Source organism: Haliaeetus albicilla, chromosome 10 (genome assembly GCF_947461875.1).
Source record: "Haliaeetus albicilla chromosome 10, bHalAlb1.1, whole genome shotgun sequence".
Lineage (NCBI taxonomy): Eukaryota > Metazoa > Chordata > Aves > Accipitriformes > Accipitridae > Haliaeetus > Haliaeetus albicilla.
Genome location: NC_091492.1, coordinates 22,306,278 through 22,329,686, shown reverse-complemented (window position 1 = coordinate 22,329,686; position 23,409 = coordinate 22,306,278). Strand labels below are relative to the sequence as shown.

At 40.6% G+C, this 23,409-nt stretch overlaps 1 protein-coding gene and 1 non-coding gene across 11 annotated transcripts in view; both read right to left on the bottom strand.

Moving 5' to 3' along the window:
* Window positions 1–23,409, bottom strand: part of CNOT1 (CCR4-NOT transcription complex subunit 1) — a 59,852-nt gene that overhangs the window by 2,732 nt on the left and 33,711 nt on the right. For 4 of the 10 annotated variants that reach the window (XM_069793838.1, XM_069793842.1, XM_069793841.1 and 1 more), the window contains exons 22-45: window positions 22,451–22,529; window positions 20,963–21,193; window positions 19,470–19,610; window positions 18,364–18,543; window positions 17,164–17,280; window positions 16,722–16,832; window positions 16,078–16,155; window positions 15,582–15,759; window positions 14,941–15,071; window positions 14,078–14,374; window positions 12,383–12,523; window positions 12,177–12,281; window positions 11,447–11,566; window positions 10,705–10,899; window positions 8,805–8,947; window positions 8,111–8,219; window positions 7,847–8,016; window positions 6,482–6,734; window positions 4,141–4,389; window positions 3,339–3,502; window positions 2,947–3,064; window positions 2,374–2,475; window positions 1,938–2,111; window positions 515–664 (exon numbers count right to left, since the gene is read on the bottom strand). In XM_069793838.1, the coding sequence (XP_069649939.1) occupies window positions 515–664; window positions 1,938–2,111; window positions 2,374–2,475; window positions 2,947–3,064; window positions 3,339–3,502; window positions 4,141–4,389; window positions 6,482–6,734; window positions 7,847–8,016; window positions 8,111–8,219; window positions 8,805–8,947; window positions 10,705–10,899; window positions 11,447–11,566; window positions 12,177–12,281; window positions 12,383–12,523; window positions 14,078–14,374; window positions 14,941–15,071; window positions 15,582–15,759; window positions 16,078–16,155; window positions 16,722–16,832; window positions 17,164–17,280; window positions 18,364–18,543; window positions 19,470–19,610; window positions 20,963–21,193; window positions 22,451–22,529 (3,736 nt within the window). The remainder of the gene's footprint in view (window positions 1–514; window positions 665–1,937; window positions 2,112–2,373; window positions 2,476–2,946; window positions 3,065–3,338; window positions 3,503–4,140; window positions 4,390–6,481; window positions 6,735–7,846; window positions 8,017–8,110; window positions 8,220–8,804; window positions 8,948–10,704; window positions 10,900–11,446; window positions 11,567–12,176; window positions 12,282–12,382; window positions 12,524–14,077; window positions 14,375–14,940; window positions 15,072–15,581; window positions 15,760–16,077; window positions 16,156–16,721; window positions 16,833–17,163; window positions 17,281–18,363; window positions 18,544–19,469; window positions 19,611–20,962; window positions 21,194–22,450; window positions 22,530–23,409) is intronic. The other 6 variants (XM_069793845.1, XM_069793847.1, XM_069793846.1 and 3 more) reach the window with 3 other exon arrangements.
* Window positions 17,697–17,835, bottom strand: LOC138687598 (small nucleolar RNA SNORA46). Its single transcript, XR_011326752.1, has one exon. It is a non-coding gene; the product is annotated as a small nucleolar RNA SNORA46 (small nucleolar RNA).

The following is a 23,409-nucleotide window of genomic DNA, read 5'->3' as shown; positions in this document are numbered from 1 at the left end:
ACTCTCAGACAATGCCTGAGTAAACAGTGCTTGAGTTGTGTGATGGAAGCCACAAGACTCTTCATCACCCAGTGGTCCAGGACAAAAAAAAGGAGGCTTGATGCAATCGGCTCTTGACTACATTCTTCGCTAAAGATTTGCAAGGTTGAGCACATGGAAGCAGAAGAGTCAAAGTTTTAGACAAGGACAACCTTGCATTTTCACTATAAGCATTTGGCAGTTCATGTAGATAAAACCAACTGCTTTTAAATTAGATCATTTTAGGGTCATTGAAGTCAACATTCCTTAAGTTCCACCTGGCTGAAACTACTTAACACACACTTAAAACATCCTGCTAGGGAGTGGGAGAAGAATTATTCAGGGAAGTGTGCATTTTCACAGGCTTTTCTACTGCCTGGAACACAAGCTTGCTACACACCAACAAAATTCCTGCAAGAAAGGAGGCTGACTCAGCCAGCAAGATCATTTGTCCCACACTATTTGAGTTCAGGATCCTCAGAAACCAGCAACTCACCTGTAGGTTGCTGCGCAAGTCAGACAAAAAAGTGACCGGAGAACGGGTTTTGAGATAGGAATCCAAGTCTTTCTTGAACTGAGGTGGCATCACTCCAGTGAAATTTGTGAGTATTCGTGGGGCAATATTAATCTCACTTAACATGTCCACCTGTTGAGAGAAAACCCAGTCAGCTAAACCATAAGCAATCTCTCTAAAGGAACAAATTGCAAAAGTAGATCTGTAAGTGATATTACATCAACTACTGCTGTTGATCACTTTCTCCTACCAGCAAGGAAAAAGAACACTAGACTTTTGCAGATTTCAGAAGAAACTTGGTCTCTAATGTGCAAATTCATTAAATGACTGTCTCAAAGAATTGAGAGCAGAAGATAAAAGAATTCAAGGGCAAAGGCCATAGGGGAATTCAGTCACTGCCTTTGAAGTCTCCCTATCTACACTCAAGCCAATTTGGTAGTTTAAAAAAGTACAAACATCCACAAGTCAAGAACAGCCTTCTTCAGTCTCAAGAAGTACTAACTGAATGAGTATTGCCGCTTCACTCCCATTACCCTGCACAGCTCAGGCAAGGAAGAACAATAGGACAATGCTTTAGTGGTGTGAGAAAGTTTGCTTCTAATCGTTCCATCATTAGGAGACTGGCATGTGCCCAAAGACTTAGAGAACATCAACACTTGTCAAAGTCTCTCCCCATTATGCAAGAGGCTTACTTCAGTGGTTTATCTCATAATTTTCAAGAGAAGATAGCATCCGTGTTTCTCATCAAAAAGTATTTACAATCCCATAGTGCTCAGACACCTGCTCTTCAACAATTAGTTAAATGAACTCCAGTCACCATGCATCCTGTGGAGCACAAGCTATGCAATTCAGCATGAGCTGAAAAAACCAAGACACAAACTGTTGGCTGAACTTTCTAACAGCAAAGCCACAAAGACTACTTAAGTAGTCTGTTTCTCAGTGACAAATGAGACAGTACAATGATAAAAACACCGTTGCTCCAACACCATGTGCTAGTCAGATCTAGGGACACCATCAAGTCAGGGTCCCCTTGGAAAAAGGAAAGCCCTCTGGTTTTCCATGCAAAAGCTAGGTTCTCAATGCAGTTCTCATGTAACACAAGTCTCAAGAGCCTGTCCTTTCAGGTTGAACCTGCACAGACCTTGCAAGGAAGCCAAGTATCTACAGGTACCAATGAAGCCTTGCAAGCAAGCCAAGTATCTATGGGTGCCAAAAATGTTGTTCTGCTAGCTGCTGACTATGTCACTTAAGTTTCAAATTACCTGTTAACTTTTGAATGGTTGCATTAATTCAAGTATCAGTTAAACTGTTCCCCAAATTCCACAGTCTCCACCAAGAAAACTGGATAAAGAGTATTTGGAGCATTAAAGCTTCCAATTATCAAACTCCTGAAAGTAAGTCCTACCTTTAGATTGGGGGTGAAAGGGTCTGGAAGCCTCATGTTCCGTGGGAAGGCACTCAGGATCAGATTCCTTAGCTGAATACAGTTAGGTGGGATCACATCACAGAACCCATAGTGGTAGTCACAAAGAAATTCTGGGAAATCGTGCAACAAGACCAGCAACACACGCAGAGTGCCCTGTAACATAAAACACAATGTAGAAGAGGTGTGTAACTGTTGAAACTGCCCAAGAGCTTGCAGAGCCACACTTCTGTGTCATGTGGTTAACATTAACAGGAAGAAATTAATCTAGGAAGGTAGCCTGTTTCTGTCCCACACCAGATTTGCATTTAACTCTAAGATATAAGTTATAAAAGAAAAGAACAGTAAATCTTATTTTGCTACCAGAACACCTCTACTTTCAGACAAATTTGGTTGGGAGTAGCTGAGATTTTTTTACCTTGTAAAGAATTTGCATAGGTTTGGTGAGTTCCACATTTCTAAGGAAAGGAGCCAAGTACTTGAAAAGATCTATCAATAACTGGGCATACATAGGCCAACCCTGTCAAGAAAAAAAACAGCAGGTGGAAAACATGCAATGAAGAGCAGTTACCTTAATTTCAAAACAGTAATTAGATTGGTCTTCACATAAACCTGGATCAAAGTTATGTCCTCCTGCTAGCTCTAGCAGTGAGTGGAGCACAGCTCATTTCAAGGGCTTTAGCCACACATCATCTGCTATGGGTGTTTCTGGAGCACTCAACATGCCATACTGAGTTGACAGTATTCGGTCTAGACTACAGCTCTTCCAGATTTTGACAAAGGCATGTTTATTAAATTCAATTCACCCTGTATTCTATAGTTTATTGACACAAAGACTCTCCTCCATGCAGTTAGATTACCATGAATATGGAAGACAACAGAAACAGGACAGCCATGCTACTAGTGCACTTCAAGAGATGTGAAACAGCACCACACCAGATAAGCATCCGTGTGAGCTTTTTAATTCAGAAGAGATAAACTGCAGCCACACCTTCTGCTGTGGTGTATGTGCCAGCATTCTTGCAATAAAAATCCGATGGGAGATCAGTTCCAGCCAGGCATAAACAAAACCTGGAGCTTTTGTAGGCCTCAGGATGTGAAATGTGTTACTGAAAGAAAAGTTAGAGCAGGTTAAAAGTGCACAGCAATAAGATTGCTTTTCATAACATTGAGGGAAAACATACACAGCCCTAAAAGCAAGGCATTTTAGCATCTTGGGTTTTACCAGTCATCTTCCTTAAAACAAGCAAGTGGACAGTCTATAGAACCAGTTATTCTGAATGTGATTAAGCCACCACAAAGGAACAGTCAGATAGGCTTCAGACAAAAAATCTTGATCCTACCAGGAAAGGATGAGGATTGTGGCCAATCTCAAATACATACCAGAAAGCTGTGAGTGTCTGGAAGTTGATGGTCTCCAGCACATGCTCAGGAGCATTTAATTCCAACAGCAACATGATGAAAATGCGATGGTAAGGAAGTTGCTGAAACTCACTCTGCCGAACATCATGGTCTTGCAGAAGAACTCCCACCACAATACCAAGAACCTAAAGAGATCAAGACATTTCAGTGGTGACAGCAAGAATTACTTTGCAAGTCAGCCTATAAATAATACTTTAACCGTTAGCAAAAGAAAAAAAAAGGAAAAAAATTGGGAGATTCTAACAAGAACCAAAAATCCTAGTTATTGGAAGCATTATGTAAATTAATATTATAATCTCTATCAGCAACTCCCAACCACTATACTTTGCTCTCCCTGTCCCATGGATCATCGTCACAATGACTCACTGCACAGCACTGGAAGGTCTTAACTACCTAAGACCATCTAGCCATAAACCAAGTAGTGTAAGAGTATAGGCAAGGCCCTCATAAAAATCAAGGGAGACACCCCAGAATCACCAACCTTAAACCACACTTTCTAATACCTCAGAACAACAGTAGTTGACTTTTTCAAGGCACAAAGGTGAGTTTCAGCTTTGATTGATATGAAATTTTTGTGCACAAGAAAGCCACTTGGCATCCTGATGCTCCACTCGACAGTTTATCATTTCAGTGACCAACCCATCAAAGTCCTCATCTGATACTTCAGCAGTAGCCTGCATTAAGGTCTACATTTCACGTTTATCAGCAAAGGTACACCTGATTATGCACTTTAAATGCAACGAGTACAAAAAGCACTCCCAACCTTATTCAGGAGGTTGATCTTTGTAACTGTGTTGGTTGCCTCCCCAGAGTGCTTCACTAGCAGCGCAATAAGTCGCACAAAGGCATCCAGATTGTGGTAGCACTTGGCTCGAATCATGGTGGGGTTGGCAGCAGGGTTATGCTGTTGCTCAGCCTGAGCACGATAGCTGATTTCAACACACATTTCGGTGCAAAGACGGAAAAAGCGGGTGATCAGGTCATCTGTTTTCAGGATTCCTTGCTGGTGCATCTATCCGGGAAAGGAAAAAACCTCAGCACCATAACCACAGAAAGTTTGTTTTACAACTTACTTCAACACACACTTTACAAAGCACCCACCTTGCCTGGCTCAATTTTTACCACACTCTCAAGAGATGGGTTGCAAGCTCTCTCTGCTAGTCTTCCCCAAGATGAGTATTTTCAAGGCAACTTGAGGGTGGCAGCGCAATTTTAGCAAAGACTTTTACTCCCAAATAGACTTTTTGATCCCAATTCTTCTCAGCCATCAGCATAGCTGAGGAGCCTGTTTCACTATCAGTTCTGCCACCAACACTCAACCTTGCATGAAGGACAGCAAGAGGTGGCAGCAGTTCAGTCTGTCAGGCATTCAGGAGCCCACACAGGGGCGTACAAGCTCCGGGAAGGGCAAACTTCAGCTACTAGTTCAGGAACCATCACTACTTTGCAGCAACATTCTGTGAAGCAAACTGCATTTGCAGAGTGAATTTTCCTTACAGGAACATTACATGCAGACAAAGACTGGGTGGGCTTTTTTGTTTGTTTTGCAGTGGAGTGTGTTTTTAAAAACATACACATTAAAAAAAGAGATCTCCTTTTTTTTCTTACCCACAGCATTAAAGCCATCAAAATGAAACAAATTACACTGCAGAAAACCTCTGGGTTTTGAATAAAGCATCTTACTTCTAAACTCCTACTGCACAGACATGAAGCTATATATACAGCTAACTCTTGAAGAACTTCTAGTATTTCTGGAGAAACTTTTTTTAAAAGGAATTCAGGTATCTGCCTTCAAAGTTCTATGCTCCTTCTCCTAAAGACTAGTGGAAAGGAAGCAACACTAATTTAAAGCAGCCAAAATTATGGTCATTTAAATTCAGTAATAAAACCTTGTTTAATGCAGTTATTACAAAATGACTCCTTTGAAACCCATAGCTAAAGCCTGTAAGGAAAAAATTATGTATAAACACTGCACTTCAATATATTTCAATTGCTATTTCAAATCCGATCAAATAGGTACAAAAGCTAAACAAGTGTGGTAAGAGTGAAGCAGGACAAAAGTGCATTGACTATTATGAGTATACTATACTGAAGTAAGCTTTATAAGCATACTTTAAGGTATAAAAAGGAGTAAGGTCACATGAAGAGGTAATTTTTTTTTTTAAATAGGGTTTAATACAGGACCCATTAAAAACATTCAAAAAAGATGCTATGCAGTAGAAGTCAGACCAACAGAAAGCTGGCTAAAAGCCATCACACAAGGACACTAAAATCACATGAAAAAAATCACTGCATCAGTCAAGATCTTCATGCATACTTTGTAGCTTGAACTTCTTTTCATTAGTAGCTGCAAAATCTGTAGCATTTCTGTCATTAACATGGAAACTTACATAATACAAACAGACTAAGTCAGGGGCTTCCTTGCAGCTGCAGTCAAGGAGCTGCCAGGAACGCAGTTTTAGGGAGATGACTGCATATATATATATGTATATGAAGTTTGTTACCACACATGTTGGGCTACTGAGGGCATCTCCCTTCTCAGTCACACCTGAAAGGCAGACATGTGCTGTTCATCACACCTGTTAAGGTGCCCTGGAGTGAAATATTGGGAGGCTGTTTAAACTTAGGCACCACTTCAGCTAATGAAGTTTCAAGTTTTTCCTCAACTCTAATGATTCCAGTTAGAAAAAGGATTCCCTTGTTCACACAGACTGAAGCAATTCACCTGCATCTCATATCTATTAGCAATTTCCTTCCATAGGCTGTCAGAGCTTTTACTGTTACCCATAAGAAGCAACACCAGTCAAGCTTCATTACACAGAGCATGTCAGAACTATTCCCAACAGCTATCTCAGCTATAGTTCTTTTCCCACCAGACTTATCCCAAACCTCATGGTCTGAACTGACAACTTATTGCTATAGTATCTGAAGAACATGATTTGTTGAAGAGTAGGGGTTTCTACAGAACTTTACCATGAAAAACAGACAAAATTTTGATAGTCAACTGCCACACACCTGAAAGTTTCAAAAGGATGCCTAACACGGTTATAATACTGCTTTAAAATGGAGAGCATCACACCCTACTTATGTTGAATAAAAAGCACCTTTCTTTCCAAAAGCTCTACCTGTCCAACAAACGCAGAGAATGCTTTGGTACTGTCACGGCCTGCTGCAGCTGAATGGTAGAGGTTCACCCACTCCCTTAGCAGGTACTCTGCCTTCTCCCTCAGACCTGGTGGATCATCATACTCAGAGGCCTGGGAAATTCCTGAATGCATCATGAAATTGGGACCTCCGTGAGCACGGTCAATCATTGCTTCATAGTTTGATCGGACCACTTCCATCAGCTGAGGTAATCTAATGCAACAGACCAGAGCAAGAGCCAAGTTAGAATTTCTCCTCCCTCAGAAGGTGTAGGAACTGGAAGCTCAGTCAAATGTAGTTGAAAGCAAGCAAATTATTTCTTATACTAAATCTTCATATCTCCCAGTCGTCAATGAAACAGCAGAAATAAGTCATGAAAGCAGATACTTCTATGATGAAAGAAGGAACACTGAAGTCATACAAGCTTTGAAGTTCCACTCCAAGTCACACAGCAGTGTGCTGCAGCAAAGCACCAGTAGAAATAACTTCACTTTTGCAGACTTTGGAAGCCCTAAAATGCTCCAAAATAGGGAGATGCCAGTGCTAAACAGCCTGACTGGGGCACTAAATTTGGCTGCAGTGAAAATCAAGTCTTACAGCAAAGACAGTCTACCAACACTAACTGCAGACAAAAGGACTTTTGTTTTGGGACCTCCCACTAGCAGTTGTGCTAGTAGTGGCAGCCACTGCCACCACCACTAGCCAGCTGCTGGTTGCTCTCACAGCAGTCCAGAGTTCTCCAAGCTCCAACCCATGTCTTCCTCAAACGCAGCAGCAATGCTTCCACCTTAGTAACAGGAGGCCTGCAAGTCCCACAGGTATTTCCAGATGCTGTGGCAACACTTGCTGCCCAATCAGCTGCTGGTGGATACACAAGCCATGTGAGATAGTGGACGACTGCTTTGTAGACTCTAAACAAAATTGTCTAAAAAAACCAGAAAGAGTGGTCTAATTTGATGAATTGCTTGTGATTAAACAAATTAACACCTAGACATTTAAGATTAAAGCAGGTAAGAATATTGCCTAAATTTGCGATAAAGCAAGAATTCAAGCAAGTTTCTCACAGTACCATGGTATTTTGGAGCACAGTGCATAGAAAGATTTTCCTGCTCAAGCATTCAGTTTGATGTGATGCTGCAGCTGCCTCTATTTTGACATAAAGTCAGCACGATTACAAAAGTGACAGTTTAAACTAACATAGGACTGCAGCCCTAGAGAAAGTTTAAAGCCATATGACTGAATGATATGAGACATTGCCTATATAACATTCAAATCATAAGTGAGCACAAGAGAAGTAATACATTGCACAGTATTTCAAATCTCACCCTTCTGGGGCATTTCCTCTGGAATGAGCATTAATCCTCATGAGCGTCTCAATTGTGTGAAACAGATCTGCCTCTGTTACATGGGCGACACTTCTTTCATCCACCAACAGGATCTTTACCAACTGCATGGCAAATGCCACAGCCATGTAGTTCAAGCCATTCTCCATTGACTGTCAATGTAACAAAGGCAATTAAAGTTCAACCACAAATCTTACAGTGGACTGACCGTAACTCTTCTCCTCCAAAAGAGCAGGTTCCCTTTACCTGAGCCAAGTGAAGGTCATACTGCTGCATGTTAACAAGGTGATTGCGGATTAGCAGCTCCACAGCTTCCACATTGTACTTGTACTCATCTCTGCATTCAATCAGGCACCTGAAGAATTGGACAACTTAAAAAGTGTACTTAAACAACACAGTTTAAGCGAAGCAACTCAAATCTAATACTTCAGAAACTGTGCCATTCACTATGATTCATTACTCAGCTCCAAAAGAAGACTCTTCTAAGCATTCTCTAAGGTAATGTCTGACTTCAGAACAGTCATCAGCCTCAAGCATTCATTGCCCTGCACAACTGGTCACAACAGTTCTTCAAGAGCTTCAGTTCATTCAGCATAAGACACCTCCCTTCTGAGGACAAAGCGGCACATCTGCCTAGCTAAAGTACTAGTGCTTCTGCTGCAGGCATATGCCATGTCACATTGTTTGTGACAGCATAGAGACATATAAAATGCGGAAAAAAACCCAGACCATCTCTAATACTTAATTCCATTACAGATTCCCATCATGTTCTAGGATGAAGCAGCATTATCACATCTTTTTGACAAAAAAGCTAGTTATTTTTTGTCTGTCCAAATTGCAGTAATGCAAAATATTAACAGGCAAGTGATTCAGAGTAACACAGTTAACTCCCAAAAGATGATGAAAGCTACATCAATATTCCTATTGTCTCATAACTGACCTAGTAATTTGTTTATTACACCATGGAGATCCATATGCACGGCCGTCCTGCAGAGCCTTCAGCACAAGCAGATGACACTCACGATAACGAAGCAGGAGGTCAGCATCTGCCCCACTAGTGGCATCCAGTAAGCCTTCTACAGCCTAGAATAGATGCAACCTGTTAGCAGAGGAAAAAACAAGTCCTCTTCCAAATTTTCTGCAAATTACATCAGCAAATTATCACCAGAAGACTTGGCAGACATGCATAAACCAATTTAGTCATTGTGCTGACCCCTTGATAAGACTATGTGAGATTTTACCAGCTGTTATGGCATCTATACGTTCACTGTGCACAGCTGTCCTACCACAAACAAGCCTACAGTCCCTTTATGCCCCACTGGCTTTATATAAGCACCAAATAGTATGAAAGACCGCATTAGTTTGTTCTGCAGCTTCTGCAAGTCAATGCCTCCTCCTGAGCAATTCTGCATATGGCTCATGAAAAACTACATGAAAGAAAATTTACAGAACCTGCCAGAGGTCAGCTCTCAGGTTCTTTAGACAAAGAGCTGCACCACTCAGATGCATCTGTGCTAGTCTATAGCAAATGGAAAATGAGTCTTACAAGGGCAGCACAATTTACCTGGTTGAGTCCTAGTCAGGACTAGATCCTTTAGTAGGTACAAGTACGATCAGTCAAGAACAAAGAGCCTCCCTCCAGCTTTCAGTTACTTCTGTTTTGCCACTGTTCTTGGATCCTTATGCAGACAGCTCAGTATCCTTCCACTGTACTCAGGTGGATTTTTCTCCATATCTGTCACTCTGCTCTGCACTACTACACAGGCACTGATGCCAGCTTAGCTTGCAGAGCTCACTGCAACATTCCACCTGTCATAGTCTACTAGTTCTGGCTGGGTTGGAGTTAATTTTCTTCATAGCAGCCCATATGGTGCTGTGCTTTGGATTTGTGCTGAAAGTGTTGACAACACACCAGTGTTTTGCCAATTGCTGAACAGCACTTGCACAGCATCAAGGCTTTCTCTTTCCCACTCTGCCTCCCCCACCAGTGCGTAGGCTGGGGATGGGCAAGAGGTTGGGAAGCAACACAGCCAGGACAGCTGACCCAAACTGAATAAAAAGATATTCCATACCATATGACATCATGTTCAGCAATAAAAGCTCAGGGAAAGGAGGACGAAGAGGGGCATTCATGGTTATGATATTTGCCTTTCCAAACAAATGTTACATGTGCTGAAGCCCTGCTTTCTGAGGAGTGGCTAGACATCTGCCTGCTGATGCAAAGTAGCGATTTTAATCTTTTTGTTTGTGCACACAGCTTTTTCTTTCCCTACTAAACTGTCATAATCTGGATGAACAAGTCATCTTGCCTTGCCTCTATTTTCTCCCTGTCCTGCAGGAGAGCAGAATGAGCAAGCAGCTGGATGGATGCTTGGCCATTGTCCAGGGTCAACCCACCATGCATACTCATTTAACAGTTACTGCAAAATACAATCTCCAAGTGTGCCACTATAAATCCAGTACTATGCTCAACACTATCCACCTTCAAGGGCAATTCAAACATCATCTTAGCCTCCAAATCATCCTGAAATCAAAGACTATTCTGGAGTGCAATAGCTCTCTACTTGCCACATCTGAACAAAACTCCCCTAAGTCCCAGGATTCTGTACTTGCTTCTTTCCACAGCAGCCTGGCCACTGTGTGTACAATACACCAAGTGAACACTAAGGCCCTTGTCCAGTTTTTTTTAATGAATTTCCAAAGACAGCAATTGTTCAGTGTTTTTCACCAAGTTCCACAGGATGCATGAAGATACACAGTCACCAGCAAGATAATCCACAAACCAGATGAGTAATAAACTCCAGGTGAGTTGTTACAGGAGAAGAGTTGTTAACACTCACCTTCTGCAGCAGTCCAAGTGCAGCAATAGCATCACGGGAGTTACGAGCCACCACCACTGCCTCCAAGAGGCTGCGCAATGCTTGAGCTTGAGGATTCATGGCGAGGGTGTGTGGAATGGACTGCAGGTGCTGCTCCAGTTCTGTCATACATTTATCATAGATTTGCGCTACATCATCTGTAGCCCAAGCTTGCTGCTTAAGAGAAGGTGGGAATGAGTGATTTTTGCAAGGATTGTATTTGTGAAACTCAAATACTGATTGGCTCTTCTGCTTCCAAAATTATAGCATCCAGAATTTAGACCTCTACAGTATTGTGGTTAGTTATGCTGGCATTTTAAATACACAAATATGAGCAAATTAGCTGTGGAAATAACTAGCAATTCTAGCAGTCCTTAAAACCAAGTATATATACAAAAATCTGTTCATTATCTCAAAATCCATGCTTGACCTTCCTGAAAAAGTAACCTGAGATTTGAATAAAATGTTTCATTGCTACTAAAACTACATGTAGTAAATCATAACTTGCAGATCTTGTCCCAAGCTGGGTTAAAAACCTCTAAGACTGGATATAAGTTTTATGTTGCCATTAGTTTGACATCAAAACTAATTCATCTTTCAACCACTATTCCCAAGCAATACAAATGCCTGATTCTTACTAGTCTTTTAGCAGAGGACACAAGTTCTACAACATTCACCAAAAGGGCTATAGTACTCTCAAGCCGATTAATTCAGAAATCTCTACCTTCATGGGCTGAGCCAAGAATCCTGTAGGCTGAGTTAAGTCATTGGTAGGCAAGAAGCCAGGGACATTGCGTGCAAACTCTTCATAAACAGCCAGTTGTTTTGGGTCCACACCTCCAACCTTTGCAATGAAAAGAACAGGCATTAACCTCATTGTTAAGCACTGTGACAGTAAGAAATGAGGGCAGTTTGTGTAACAGGTAGCTGCTCAGTCACATTCTTAAACAGAGTGGCCTAGACATCAAGAAGTAGGATTTGGCTGCTCTGTGCTGAGGTCCTATCTCTCCTGCCACACCTCCAAACAGGAGCATTTTTGCTCTACAACTGCAACTCACATTCCCAGAAACAGGAATAACTGAATACTGGCTTCATGTCTGTCTGATGCACAAAAGTCATGTTCTGCTGAGAGCACATGATGTGTCCTTTAAAGGAATAAAATATAAAAAAAGACAAGACAGCAAAACAGACTAGCCATCTTTCAGTGAAAGGAACAGCACAGAAGAAGAGACAGGACTTTTAATGTCCTCAAGAAATTGAAGAAAATGGTATGAAAACCCATTTTGGAGCAACTTACTCATGTGTTTCCATTACTAATCAAGCTAATAGCTGTTGCACTGTTAGACAAGACTAAAAATAAACAGGATTGCTTAGGTGAAGCTGTGCCATCTATTTTTTGTTATCAGGATGGGGAGAAGAGCTGCATCAGAACATAGCACAGTTAATACCCTCACCTTTAACCTGATCTGTTCTGGCATCCGCTCAGCCTGGTAAGTTAACACAACAGGATCACAGTACCGACGACCCTCTTGTCTAGCATGTTTTCTGAGCTCAAATTCCTGGGGAAAAAATCCAAACACCACACTGAATTTTAGACACTGAGTCTGAATATATATGAGCATATATAATACCTTATAAAAGACAGCAGCCCCATACTTACAGTTGCAAGCCTCTTGTCCATCTCAGGGCCTGCCTTTTCCACAGCTGTCTTCTGGATAAAGCAGCATGCTAGCTCACAGTTATCCTGAGCTAACTGGGCTGCTGCCTGCTCCATCATGTCCCTCTGTTGTGGGGAGGCTGCCTATTGAAAATCACAATAATCAGTGACAGCTGTAAATTTTCCCCTGTATGTTGCTAGCCTTAAAATCCACACCACTGCCTATACAGAAAACCAGCAATAAGAAGAAATGCTCTTAGGAATGCACTCTTTGCATGGAATATACAATAATAAACTTAATTTTGCATAGCTTTGAATAAAACATGTAGGCAAGACGACAGTAAAGGCTTTCAACAAGGAACAAAACAGCAGGAGGTTCTCCATCTTCTCCACCAACCTATCTCCAGGGCATAGAAATAAAGCTCTGCTTTAGACTGATGCACATACAACAGATGCTAACGCAGGAAAAGCAAGCCTCACATCACAGCGTAAAAGTTTTTCTGCTTCCTAGGTTGTAATCAGAAGATAGAGGTGCATCACTAACAATGCAAAACAGTAGTTGTAAACCTTTTTCAGTGGGTTCCCTTTCTGATACAGATTTTCTTCTCTTCTCAGGAGTCTGCTTTAAGAGAACCCTGAACAGATGGACTTATTTTCCAGGGTGCAAAGCATCAACTCCCACTGGAAATGGCATACACATATAAACACAAACAGTCTAATCTACTAGGATTTCTTAGTCCATTAGGATCTACCCCTACTTCATTAAATCCTGAAAACTACACTGCTTAAGCCAGATGTGAATCTTTTGATGTCTTGTACAGCACCTTCTTCTGCAACACAATGTTTTGTATAATTACTCCTTAAGAAAACCTCCTTGATTACAACTGGCTCTGTATCAATTTTACACATCTTCAGGGATTAAAAAAACCAAAAAACCGTAAACTTGACTACAATGTTGCTACATTTTCATACCATTCATGACATTTTTACGTGCACCATGATACATTAGCACCAAGCCCTCTACAAAATTTGAATGACTTTTGCCTACACACATTCTTCAGTGACAGTTTTCTGGGTAGCAGCTACTGTTCTGGCCAGCAGTTCATGAACTGTGTTTGTTTAGCGAAGAAGGGGAAGCTAGCACTGCAAGCTCAAATTTTATTCATGAAGAGACCTGAAAATATCCTCCAGAAAACCCAACAAATTAACAAGCCATGCAGAAAAATCTTAGCTACATATCTACTAACAGCACAAGTAAATAAAATCTGCCCAAAACATACATGCTTGCTGAGACAATCCAAGACACCACCAGAAAGTCCCAGAATCAATTCAGTCCTCCCCACTCTAGCTTTTCTACCTCAAAACCCACAGAAAGATAAGTACTTCAAGGCTTCTGCAATGTGATCAAACTGGAGAAAACACTGGCGCAAAATAAAAAGGTAGTCAGGAAGTTTGTGCGTAACATAGTAAGATCCACTTTACCAGCTTAAGAGTGTTTGACATGAGCTGTTATTTCAGCACAGTTTTTTTTCACTATAATTCCACAAGTCACGAGAAACCTGTCCACTAAATTCACGTACACACTAGTTAAGCCATGTAATCAATCAACAAGTCTACAGTGTGGAAAACTGATTTGCTAATGCTGGATGTCTACAGTCCTATGAGCTGGAAATAAGCTTTAGATGATGCGACTCTTACCCTCAGTGCAGTAGCAAAACTATTTTTCAAGTTGGTAGCTATGCTCATCAGCAAAGGCTCCCTGCAGGTAATCATGGCCATCCCAGCAGTCAGGTTACGCATCATATGGTGTGCAGCCACACGCATTCGTGACTCCTCTGAATCCAGTGCAAAGTCCTTCCTCACTATCTGCTCACAGGTAGTCATGGCAATCTTAATGGACCGATCGACCACTGGATGGACAAGCTCTTGCACTGCTCGTTCTATTGCCTGCCGCACACACTGCTTCAACTGCGGGTGGGCTTGAAACAGTGGAATCTGGAGGAAGATTAGGAAAGTTAAGTGAGAATAAAAAATCCCATCTACCCTAGACATTCACATGTTCTGAAAAACTTTTAAGTTCACTGTCACAGCTTGTCTACTGTGCAGCACTCCTGTGTTCCACACACAGCTATTACAACATCAGTTTGATAATTCTGAAACTGGGACATACGACCATTTTTCTTCCAAAGTTGCAGCTGAGCACAATGCAAAGACTAACTTAAGAGCTAAGTTGCTCTTAAGGAGCAAAGAAGCTCCTTTTAGGCTTGAGTCCTGATAGCAACTATCTCAACTGACACTTATTGCCAGAAATAAACTGGATACTAATGTAAGTGTCACAGCAAAGAATCACTTGACCATGTGAAATTTTGTTAGATAATATAGCTACTAACCACCCCTGAAGTTCTCCATTTGATTACTTGTTAGCATTCACCCTCCCCATTACTTTTGAGAAGTGACTCTTCAATGGCTTCAACTTACCAAATGCTGCTCCCACTAGCTGAGATGTGGCAATATTGGTGGCAACAATTCTTTTAGCAAACCAAATCAGCTCTAAAACTTACCGTCGGATTTAAGGTAATATGTGGAGCCAACCCTCCTAAAGAATAGACATTGATGTCATGATAACTGTACTGAGGCTGTGGAGGAACCGTGGCTGTACAAGTGGTGCTGGTAGCTGGAGTTGTAGAAGCAGCTATAGAATACAAGAATATTTGTATTGAGCCATTACTGAAGAGCAAATGCTTATAACAGAAGTTTACAATTTTCATTTAAACCAGCAAGTGACCAAGAAACAAAAATTTTGCAGTTCGATCATGAAGCCTCCTAAACTTATCAAGCAATTTTTATTCTCCATTTTCCCAATTAGTACCAAACTAGCTTCAGCACATATTAACAGAGCTGTTTGTTACGACAGAGTTTAGCCCCTGATGTCTTGTTAATAGATCATCCGGCTTCACTCCCTTCTAAGGAGTAGCTAGCTAAACACAGCATGTGTAGAATTAGTCCTCAGAATAGCTTCCACTCCCTTTCCATCTCCGAACTCTGTACACCTACTTCTGTTACAAAACTATCCAAGTGCTCCCAAGCATTCAGCAACGTTACACCAACGTTATGCAGCTTCACATTTTTCTTTGCAATAGCATAACCTGTCTTAATTGAACTTCTATAGTGTGGTTCTGGGTTCTATATGAAATGTACTTACTAGTAGTTGTGATGGGTGGTAGCTCTTCTGGCTGCTTCACATCCTTCTTTGGAGCAGACAGCTGCTCATCCAGATTTTTCAGACGATCCTTATCTTTCAGGAGACTTCCAGGTTTCAGCTCATTGATGTCTAGTGCAAGATTCTTGCAGAGCACCTCAATCTCAAACTTCAGATTCAACTGCACAACAATTCTAGTTTAGGTTATGTCACAAGGAAAATACCCGAAACGTTTACTGGGCCACTCGACTCCCAAGCTTCCCATTCTAACCCCATGCCTTTTAGAGGCTTTAATAGTGACTGAGGATTAGACAAATATCTTGCATGGCAACCTCACAGGAGAAGAGTTTCATCCAAGTTCTACCAAATTAAGCAATGCCCAATTCTCCCCATGCTAAAGCAGTGAGAAGCAAAATTTGGTCCTTCACAACATCCTTCTTGACCGGTATTGTCAAGAAAACCTCACACTCAGTAGGTATAGAAAAGAAAACCAGTTTACTTTTAGATCATGTTCTTGATGTAGCTCAGCTAAAACATTCATAATGGCCATTGTCCATGGGTTTGGAGGCCTGAAGACCTAAAACAAAGAGGAGAGCAGTATTACACAAACTTCTTAAATCATTTGAATAACTTATGACTGGAAATTTTTGAAATGTGAACATGTGTGCATACAGCTATGGAAAAGTTTGTAGAGGTGCACTTAAGGCTGAATTTAGTATTCTGTTTGACTGGAACTAGATTAGGAAGCTAGCTAAACATTAAGCTAGAAACACAATGACTTGGTCCTTCTGAGAGATCAGTTCTATGTCAAGCAGAACTGACAAGAGTTGACCAGGGTCAAAGAGGGGCAGGGAGAATTAAAAAAACTAGATCCTATAACCACTTCAATGGCATCCTTCCATTTCTCAGTAGAGTTCCATTCAGGGATACCACAGTACAATTCAGCTCAATTTAGGCTACAAAAAAAGGCACAGGCCATGTACTTTCCCTCAAAACAGAACTCCTTCACTTTAAGCCCTTACATCCCTTTTCTTTCTCTCCATGAAATTTAACCAGTTATCACTTTGTGAAGAAAGCTAATTACTTTCTGCAATACTTATTTTGCCACTTGAGCAATAACTCTGTCAGCACAAAGTCACTTACCACACTCCTGACACTGGATTCTAAGACTTTGGCAACAAATGGCACTACATAAAGCAATTCCTGCTGTCCCTTAACGTATGCTTCCAGTAGTAGCGATTTCACATCCAAATCCTGAAAAATACCATCAACAATTGAAAAGGGGAAGACTGTGGAGAGAACAGCAAGCACACTGCAAAAATTCCACTTAAACACTATTTCCTTATAGGACATACTGTCAAGGTTAAGTCAAGACAGTCCTTGAATTTTAGGCTGCTAAGCAGCAGTTACTTTTTGAACAAACATTTATAGATATACATTTTTACATGGGATTAATTACTTCACTTGACAAGAACTACTAACTTTTCTGATGTAAAAAATATTTATAAGTCTTAAATGACCCACTCTGCAATTATACTTTTGTCCTGGTTTCATACCAAACAAATCTGTAAAGACAGAAGCTCACCGTGTGCAAGATGGGCTTATTTTTAGCCAGTGTAATCATTCCTAGCCAGTGACCAAGGTTCTTCAACAAGGAACGGTCTGAGAAGTTGGCTGCAGCTTTATCTGATGTCAGTAGCACCTAATAAAAAAAAAAAGCAACTTGAGCAACAACTGGAAGATAATCAGATTCAAAACAAAATCCAACAGCTGATCTGACTGAAAACGTAAAGTTTTAGAACATTAAGTTCTGAGCTACAGTCACATTACAGAGATACTCAAGAGCAGTCTTTGCTTCAAGGCAGCACCCCATAAATCTGCCCTGTAATGATTTCAAAATTCCTTTCTTTCAAGAGGATCAAAAAGCATTACACTTTTCCAGACCTCACTGTTTACTGTGTCAAGACTGTTACGACTACTCACTAAGTATAACTTGTGAAGGCAATGCTTCCTCTTAATGCTTCATCACAGACCTGAAGGCTACAGTTTGCACTTCTTGGGAAACCGCTTAATTCTCATTTCCAGACTTAAATCATGTCACAAGTATTCTGCTGTTAGTTCTGTTCCTTAGCTTCAGAGAAGCATCAGCTGAACAGAGCAAGGTCAGCTATGCTCTGAAGAGCCAGGAGATTCTTTTGCACTACAGCGTAACCCATGGTGGTCAGGAAATTCCACCAACAGGTTTAAAAGTAGTGCTTGCTTGACAAACTTGTTTCATCCACTCATCTCTTCTGGGCTGCCGCTCCGCCCTCCTCCTCCCCATCACATCATCTTTGCCCTCTAGTGAATTTTGGTTGTTACACTCCCACTTCCTAAACCCTCCCCTTCCCCTTTGTTGTTCTTTGACCAGAACAGCAGAGTGTGGTTTTCTTATCTTTATACTTTCCCTGCACAAAAGAACTTAAACCATAAGCAATTTTCCCCTAGGTTATAATTTGCAAGCCTTGCACAAATTTAGAGTCAACCTACATAAATTAATTCAAATGCAGATTTACCCTCTCATTATACAATTTGAATTAAGTCTTTGGTACATTCCTGACTGAAACCAGAAGAATCCTAGTATTCATAAAAGTAACTTGTTAGTTTAATAGTAAGCTAGCAAGTAGATTTTTGAATGATATTCCATATTTGAAGATCAGCACCATACTAAGCAAGCAGCATGAGGAGAACAGCACACTCCTAAATCTTTAAATCTACTAAGTATTAGAAAACTTGTGCTACTCACCTTGATATTTCTGTAGGTTTCATTTAGAACCATTTTATTAAACTCTGGATTCTTAAGTGTGTCAAGGAAGTTTGAATATAAGCTGTGAAAATTAGGCTCAATACTGACTCTCTTCATCACAAGATACTGTGATACCCAAGGCATGAACTCTTCTTTCACTGTTTCCTTCAATTCTTCAACCTGTCTCCATACCAAAGAAGCAGCACACCACAGAAGATATGAGAAGATGACCAAAAACTTTTGGGGTCATCTCTGACCATCACATAGTCATGGTCAGTCAATTGCTTTAACACAAAGGTTGAGTTTGTTGTTTGTTTTTTTTGGGGGGGGGGTTGGGTTTGTTTTTTTTTTTTTTAAAAATAATGCTTTGAAATCAGTGTCTCATCATCCAAAGATCTGGTCAACCAGTAAGGACTCAATCAAAATCAGCAAGGCATAACAGTTTACCTCTCCCCCACTTCTCAGCTTTTTACCAGGTAACTGCAAAATAAATGTCAGCATTCTACGTTAAAGCCATCTGTCCACAAGACAGATAGCACAGGTTGCAGCAGTACTGCAGATTTCTACTAGTTCAGAAAAAATTCCCTGAATTTCAGCTTGAAATACAAGAATCCATCAGCTTAACCTTGCAATTTTAAGTGGTACCCAGCCCATTTACAATGTGAATTTTTGTTCAAACTTGTATTAATGTTTTTCAGAAACCTGCATTAGTATTTTTCAGTTCTTTCAAATGACAAAAACCATCAGAAAGGACTATCCAGTGGTTATTCTGGGCATCTGCTGAACATGCTTTCCTGAAAACAAAGCATTGCTGACATGTAATACTTTAATATAAAGGATCTGGCTATACAGGAACAAGGAAACTTGTAGGAGAAAGCAAGATTAAAACCAGCTATCTTTTACCCATCTCACCTTTCCCTGAAAAATTGTATCTCTAAAGACATTCAAGCAAAAAGTGTTGGAAACTATTATTTCTTTACAGTGTGCTCCTTCCTAATTTTCTGCAAGTTGGAATTTCTGTAGAAACATCATCACCCACCACTTTAGAATGGACTTTCAGAAATACAGAAAAAAAAATAATTTTACTAGTTTTCTTCCATACTTGCCTTCTGTGTCATATTTGACTGAGACAGATTATTGAAGATGAAAGCAATTTTTTCCTGGACATTCTCTGGAGGTTCCACAATTCTCTCAGTTTGATCTGTTGCTACTAACAGCGTATCAATATTGGTAGTATTAATGGAAGGCTGGAGGGAGAACAAGAAGTTAAGAATAAGACACTACATAAAGGCAACATCAAAAGAAACTTTTGCTCTGTTCTGTCAAGCAAAAAAAAAAAGAATTGAGCTTTATCAGGTGACACCTACAGTCTCAGATTCATTTTCAGCAGCACTCTAACAGACCCATGTGATTTTCTTTTCTTTTTTTTTTTACTCTACAAATGATGATCAACACTCAGCAGAAGAATGCTGCTGTACAAAAAAAACCTCTATCATTTACATTCATATATAATAGGTGCCACTGCAATGGCACCCATTAGGCTAACAGCCTGCATACCCTATTAGCTTGGAGAAAAATCATAGTACAATAGTGAGTGGTACATAGTACAGTAGCGAGTCTCCAGAAGCACTTCAGTGCTGATTTGGGAAGGAGAAATCCCCCAGGTTTGTGTCTGAGAAAGCATGCCAAATAAGTCAACAGAATGTGACCCATGTCCCTGCAGCTGCAAGTCTGAACCCAAGGTCTTTAGCACCTGGTACAGTGCAATTAATGGGAAAGGAGATAGTTTGAAATATCAGTCATGACTTGAGTTTAAAATTGGAAAATATAACCACCTCAAATTAACAGCTATCTACTTGACATAATCAGGTGTGAAAGAAATTAACAGCTACACTATGAACTGTCCCCCAGTTTGTTCACAACATTTTCAGCCACCTTTGGCTTCTGCCTCCTTGAATTTGAAAAGCTTCTTCTAGGAAAGCTATACAAAGACAGTACCAGGAAGCAAGACAGGCTTGACTTCACAGTGCATTAGTTATCACACAGTAACAGCTCTGTGCATCCTCGGCATACATTTGGGACCAAGCGTGCCCCAGCACTTTCTGTGGAATAGCCAACATTATCAATCTGCCAACCCCGTAATAACTTTGACTACCAGTTCAGAGATATGTTTACCTAAGTGACTAAAGATTTGAAAAACCTAACGCAGTTAGTACTGGTAGGTCAAATGTGATTTAGTGTGCAGTAAGTGTTCTCAAGCCCCAAGCAGAATAGCAGCTGCCAATTATTTCAAGACTCCTATTGCAAGTCATTAACAGAAATGATGGTTCTGTAAGTGTCCTGATAATTAAAGCCTTAATAAACACATTTCTACATGACATCCTAGTAATTCTATAGTTTCATGATCAAAAATGCCTTCCCTACAGAAATGCTGGTCATTTGAAAAGATTATATGCTTTAGACATAAAATATGGATCACAGTTTGAAAACTTGTAGTATAAAAGTTAAATTAGATTTTTGTCTCCATGTACTCAACACAGATCAGCATCTTAACTCCTTTGCTACTCCAGTAAGGACACTGGAGTGACAGAATGCTTACCGGCACGTCTTTCTTGAAGCTGACTCCCGTTGGTCGGGTGATTGTAATGGTTTTTGCAACAGTGGTGGTGGTTGAGGTGGTTACTATAGTGCTGACTTGGCCAGCAAGAGGAGCTTTTGCTGGAACTTGGGCCTGGGCCTGAGCCTGGGCAAGTGCAATACTTCCAGGGGTGGTGATTGAACCCTGCATCTTCACAGGAGGATCTCTGGATTGCTGTCCATATTCTATGTACTAAAATAGGGTAAACAAGCACACACAAAAGTTCACACACAGCAACAGAACTACAGGCTGAATTTTAGCGTGAGCAGAGTAAAGGTTTGCCAACAATCTTTCAAATACTTGACATTAACACCCTTAAGGGAATCTGCAAGACAACTGAACACCCTTATAAAGCCTGTCTTGTCACTATTTACTTTCTTATTGGAGAAGAGCCTCAAGCTCTACCTCTGACCTCAACAGGTTGACCAAGTGTCAAGGGGCTCTACATCCTTAAAATTTTACAGAGCACTACCCAGAAATCCCCATCTCTGCGGGCCTGGGATAGCAGAGCAAAAGAGGGGCAAGAGCACAAGAGAAACGTGATTATAAAGAACCTTGTTACAAAGCAGGTAAGAAGTCTTCCGCAAGGACTCCTGCAGCTACAACCTGGAAGTTCACAGTGAATAAGCAAAAGCACAGTTCTGAAGTGTCCAACTAAGTTTTTACATCCTCTAAAGTAGCTCCATAGTAGAAAGAAGTTTCTTCCCTACTGTAATACATTTACCCAGAAATCTGTAACATCAGACAACATACTATCATTTAAGGGATATGGTCTGAAACCTGTTAGTGAAACACACTGCTATTGGACTTTGCAGCTTTGGGTAGATGGCCTCTCTACCTTAATGTTACAGCTAAACATTTTTCCTTATTTAGATTATGCTCTCAAGTTCTGCCACTGGCATTAGCTTTTCTGTATTTCTACCAATGAAAGCACCTTCAAGGCAGACACTGTATGATCACCACCACTTTTACTCCTTGGACTACACAGTATTTCCATTACTCTGATCAGACCTTCAGGAATGAAGTTTTTCTCACCTTCATCTGGATTACTTTAGCAGGTTTGAGTATGAAACTGTATAAACCCAGCTGAATGCCCTCTATTTTAGAAGAGAACTCCCAAATCCTTAAGGGACTGGAACATGAATCCACTGAAGGCCTTTAAAACCTTTGGCCATGCCCATGTGCACTGGTTGATCATGCAGTTATATTCAGGCAGTTATTTCAACATAAGCAACCCTAACAGATTTATGGAAATAGAAGAGGTACCAGGTAACCACCGTCACCTGTCCCCCCCATCCCATAGAAAACCTAAGAAAAGGCATTTGATTCTGTGGGTGTACCCTATCTAAAATTGTGACAGCACAGACTATTCTTCCAAAGGAAAACAGGAATTTTCTCAAAAGAATCTGAAATCATAGAAAGCTAGTGTGCTAATAAGAACACACTCACCTCCTGTAAATGATGTGGGAACTGTATAAAGTGACTAATAGAAGCCAAGTGCTGACAATACTGGGGATAGTCCTTCAATCTGTCAGACAAAAGTACACGTTAGTCAGAAACATAAGCCCAGATCAAAAACAGTATTACAGAGAAATACAAATATAACACTGGTGTGTCATTCCCATACTACATCACAGAATTACTTCTGGACTGCTTACAGCAGCTGTGCTATAAACAAAGCATTTTCTACAAAGTACTTTTTGTTGAAAAACCCATTTGAAATGGATTCATTTAACAGCAAAACACAAGGTTTATTCACAGCAACTCATCTTATCCTACATCTCGATATTTCTGACTGAGCACACAATTGCTTTTATATTCAGTGTTTGCAGTAAGATTATTGGGTAAGTAATTTGTAGTCTGGCTCAGTGCATTTTAAACAGCAAACCAGACTGCCCCTAACACCCAAGACAGAAGCTTCACCTATGCACACCAAGTATTACAGTTCCACTTATGAATGCTAGACACTGCTACTAGTCATTGAGACTAAAATCTTTAGGTCCCACTCAAAATGGTTCTTAAGAGGAGTAAGATGGTGGCTAAGTCTCAAGTATGTCCGCCTCAAGTGTCTTTACTCATTCTGTTCAGCTAACTCCACAAAACAATATCCAAGCATGAATGCTGCAAGCAACAGCTTTTACTACAGATGAAATACTGCAGGGCAGATGAACTATAAAAGAAGAATAAGAACAGAAGATAACATGCTCCTTGCTTATGAGTCCACACTTCAGGTCCACACATTTCTAGTCTTTAAATTCCAGGAAGCTTTCTAATACTTTTCAAGTTCAAGTACCTCCTTGCAGAATGGATTTTTTTCCCATGGGTGTACAATCCTGCCTACTATGGCAGCCTGCCTTGAGAGTTTCCTCTATCTGCAATCCATTCAAAGCTTTGAGAAAGCACTTTTT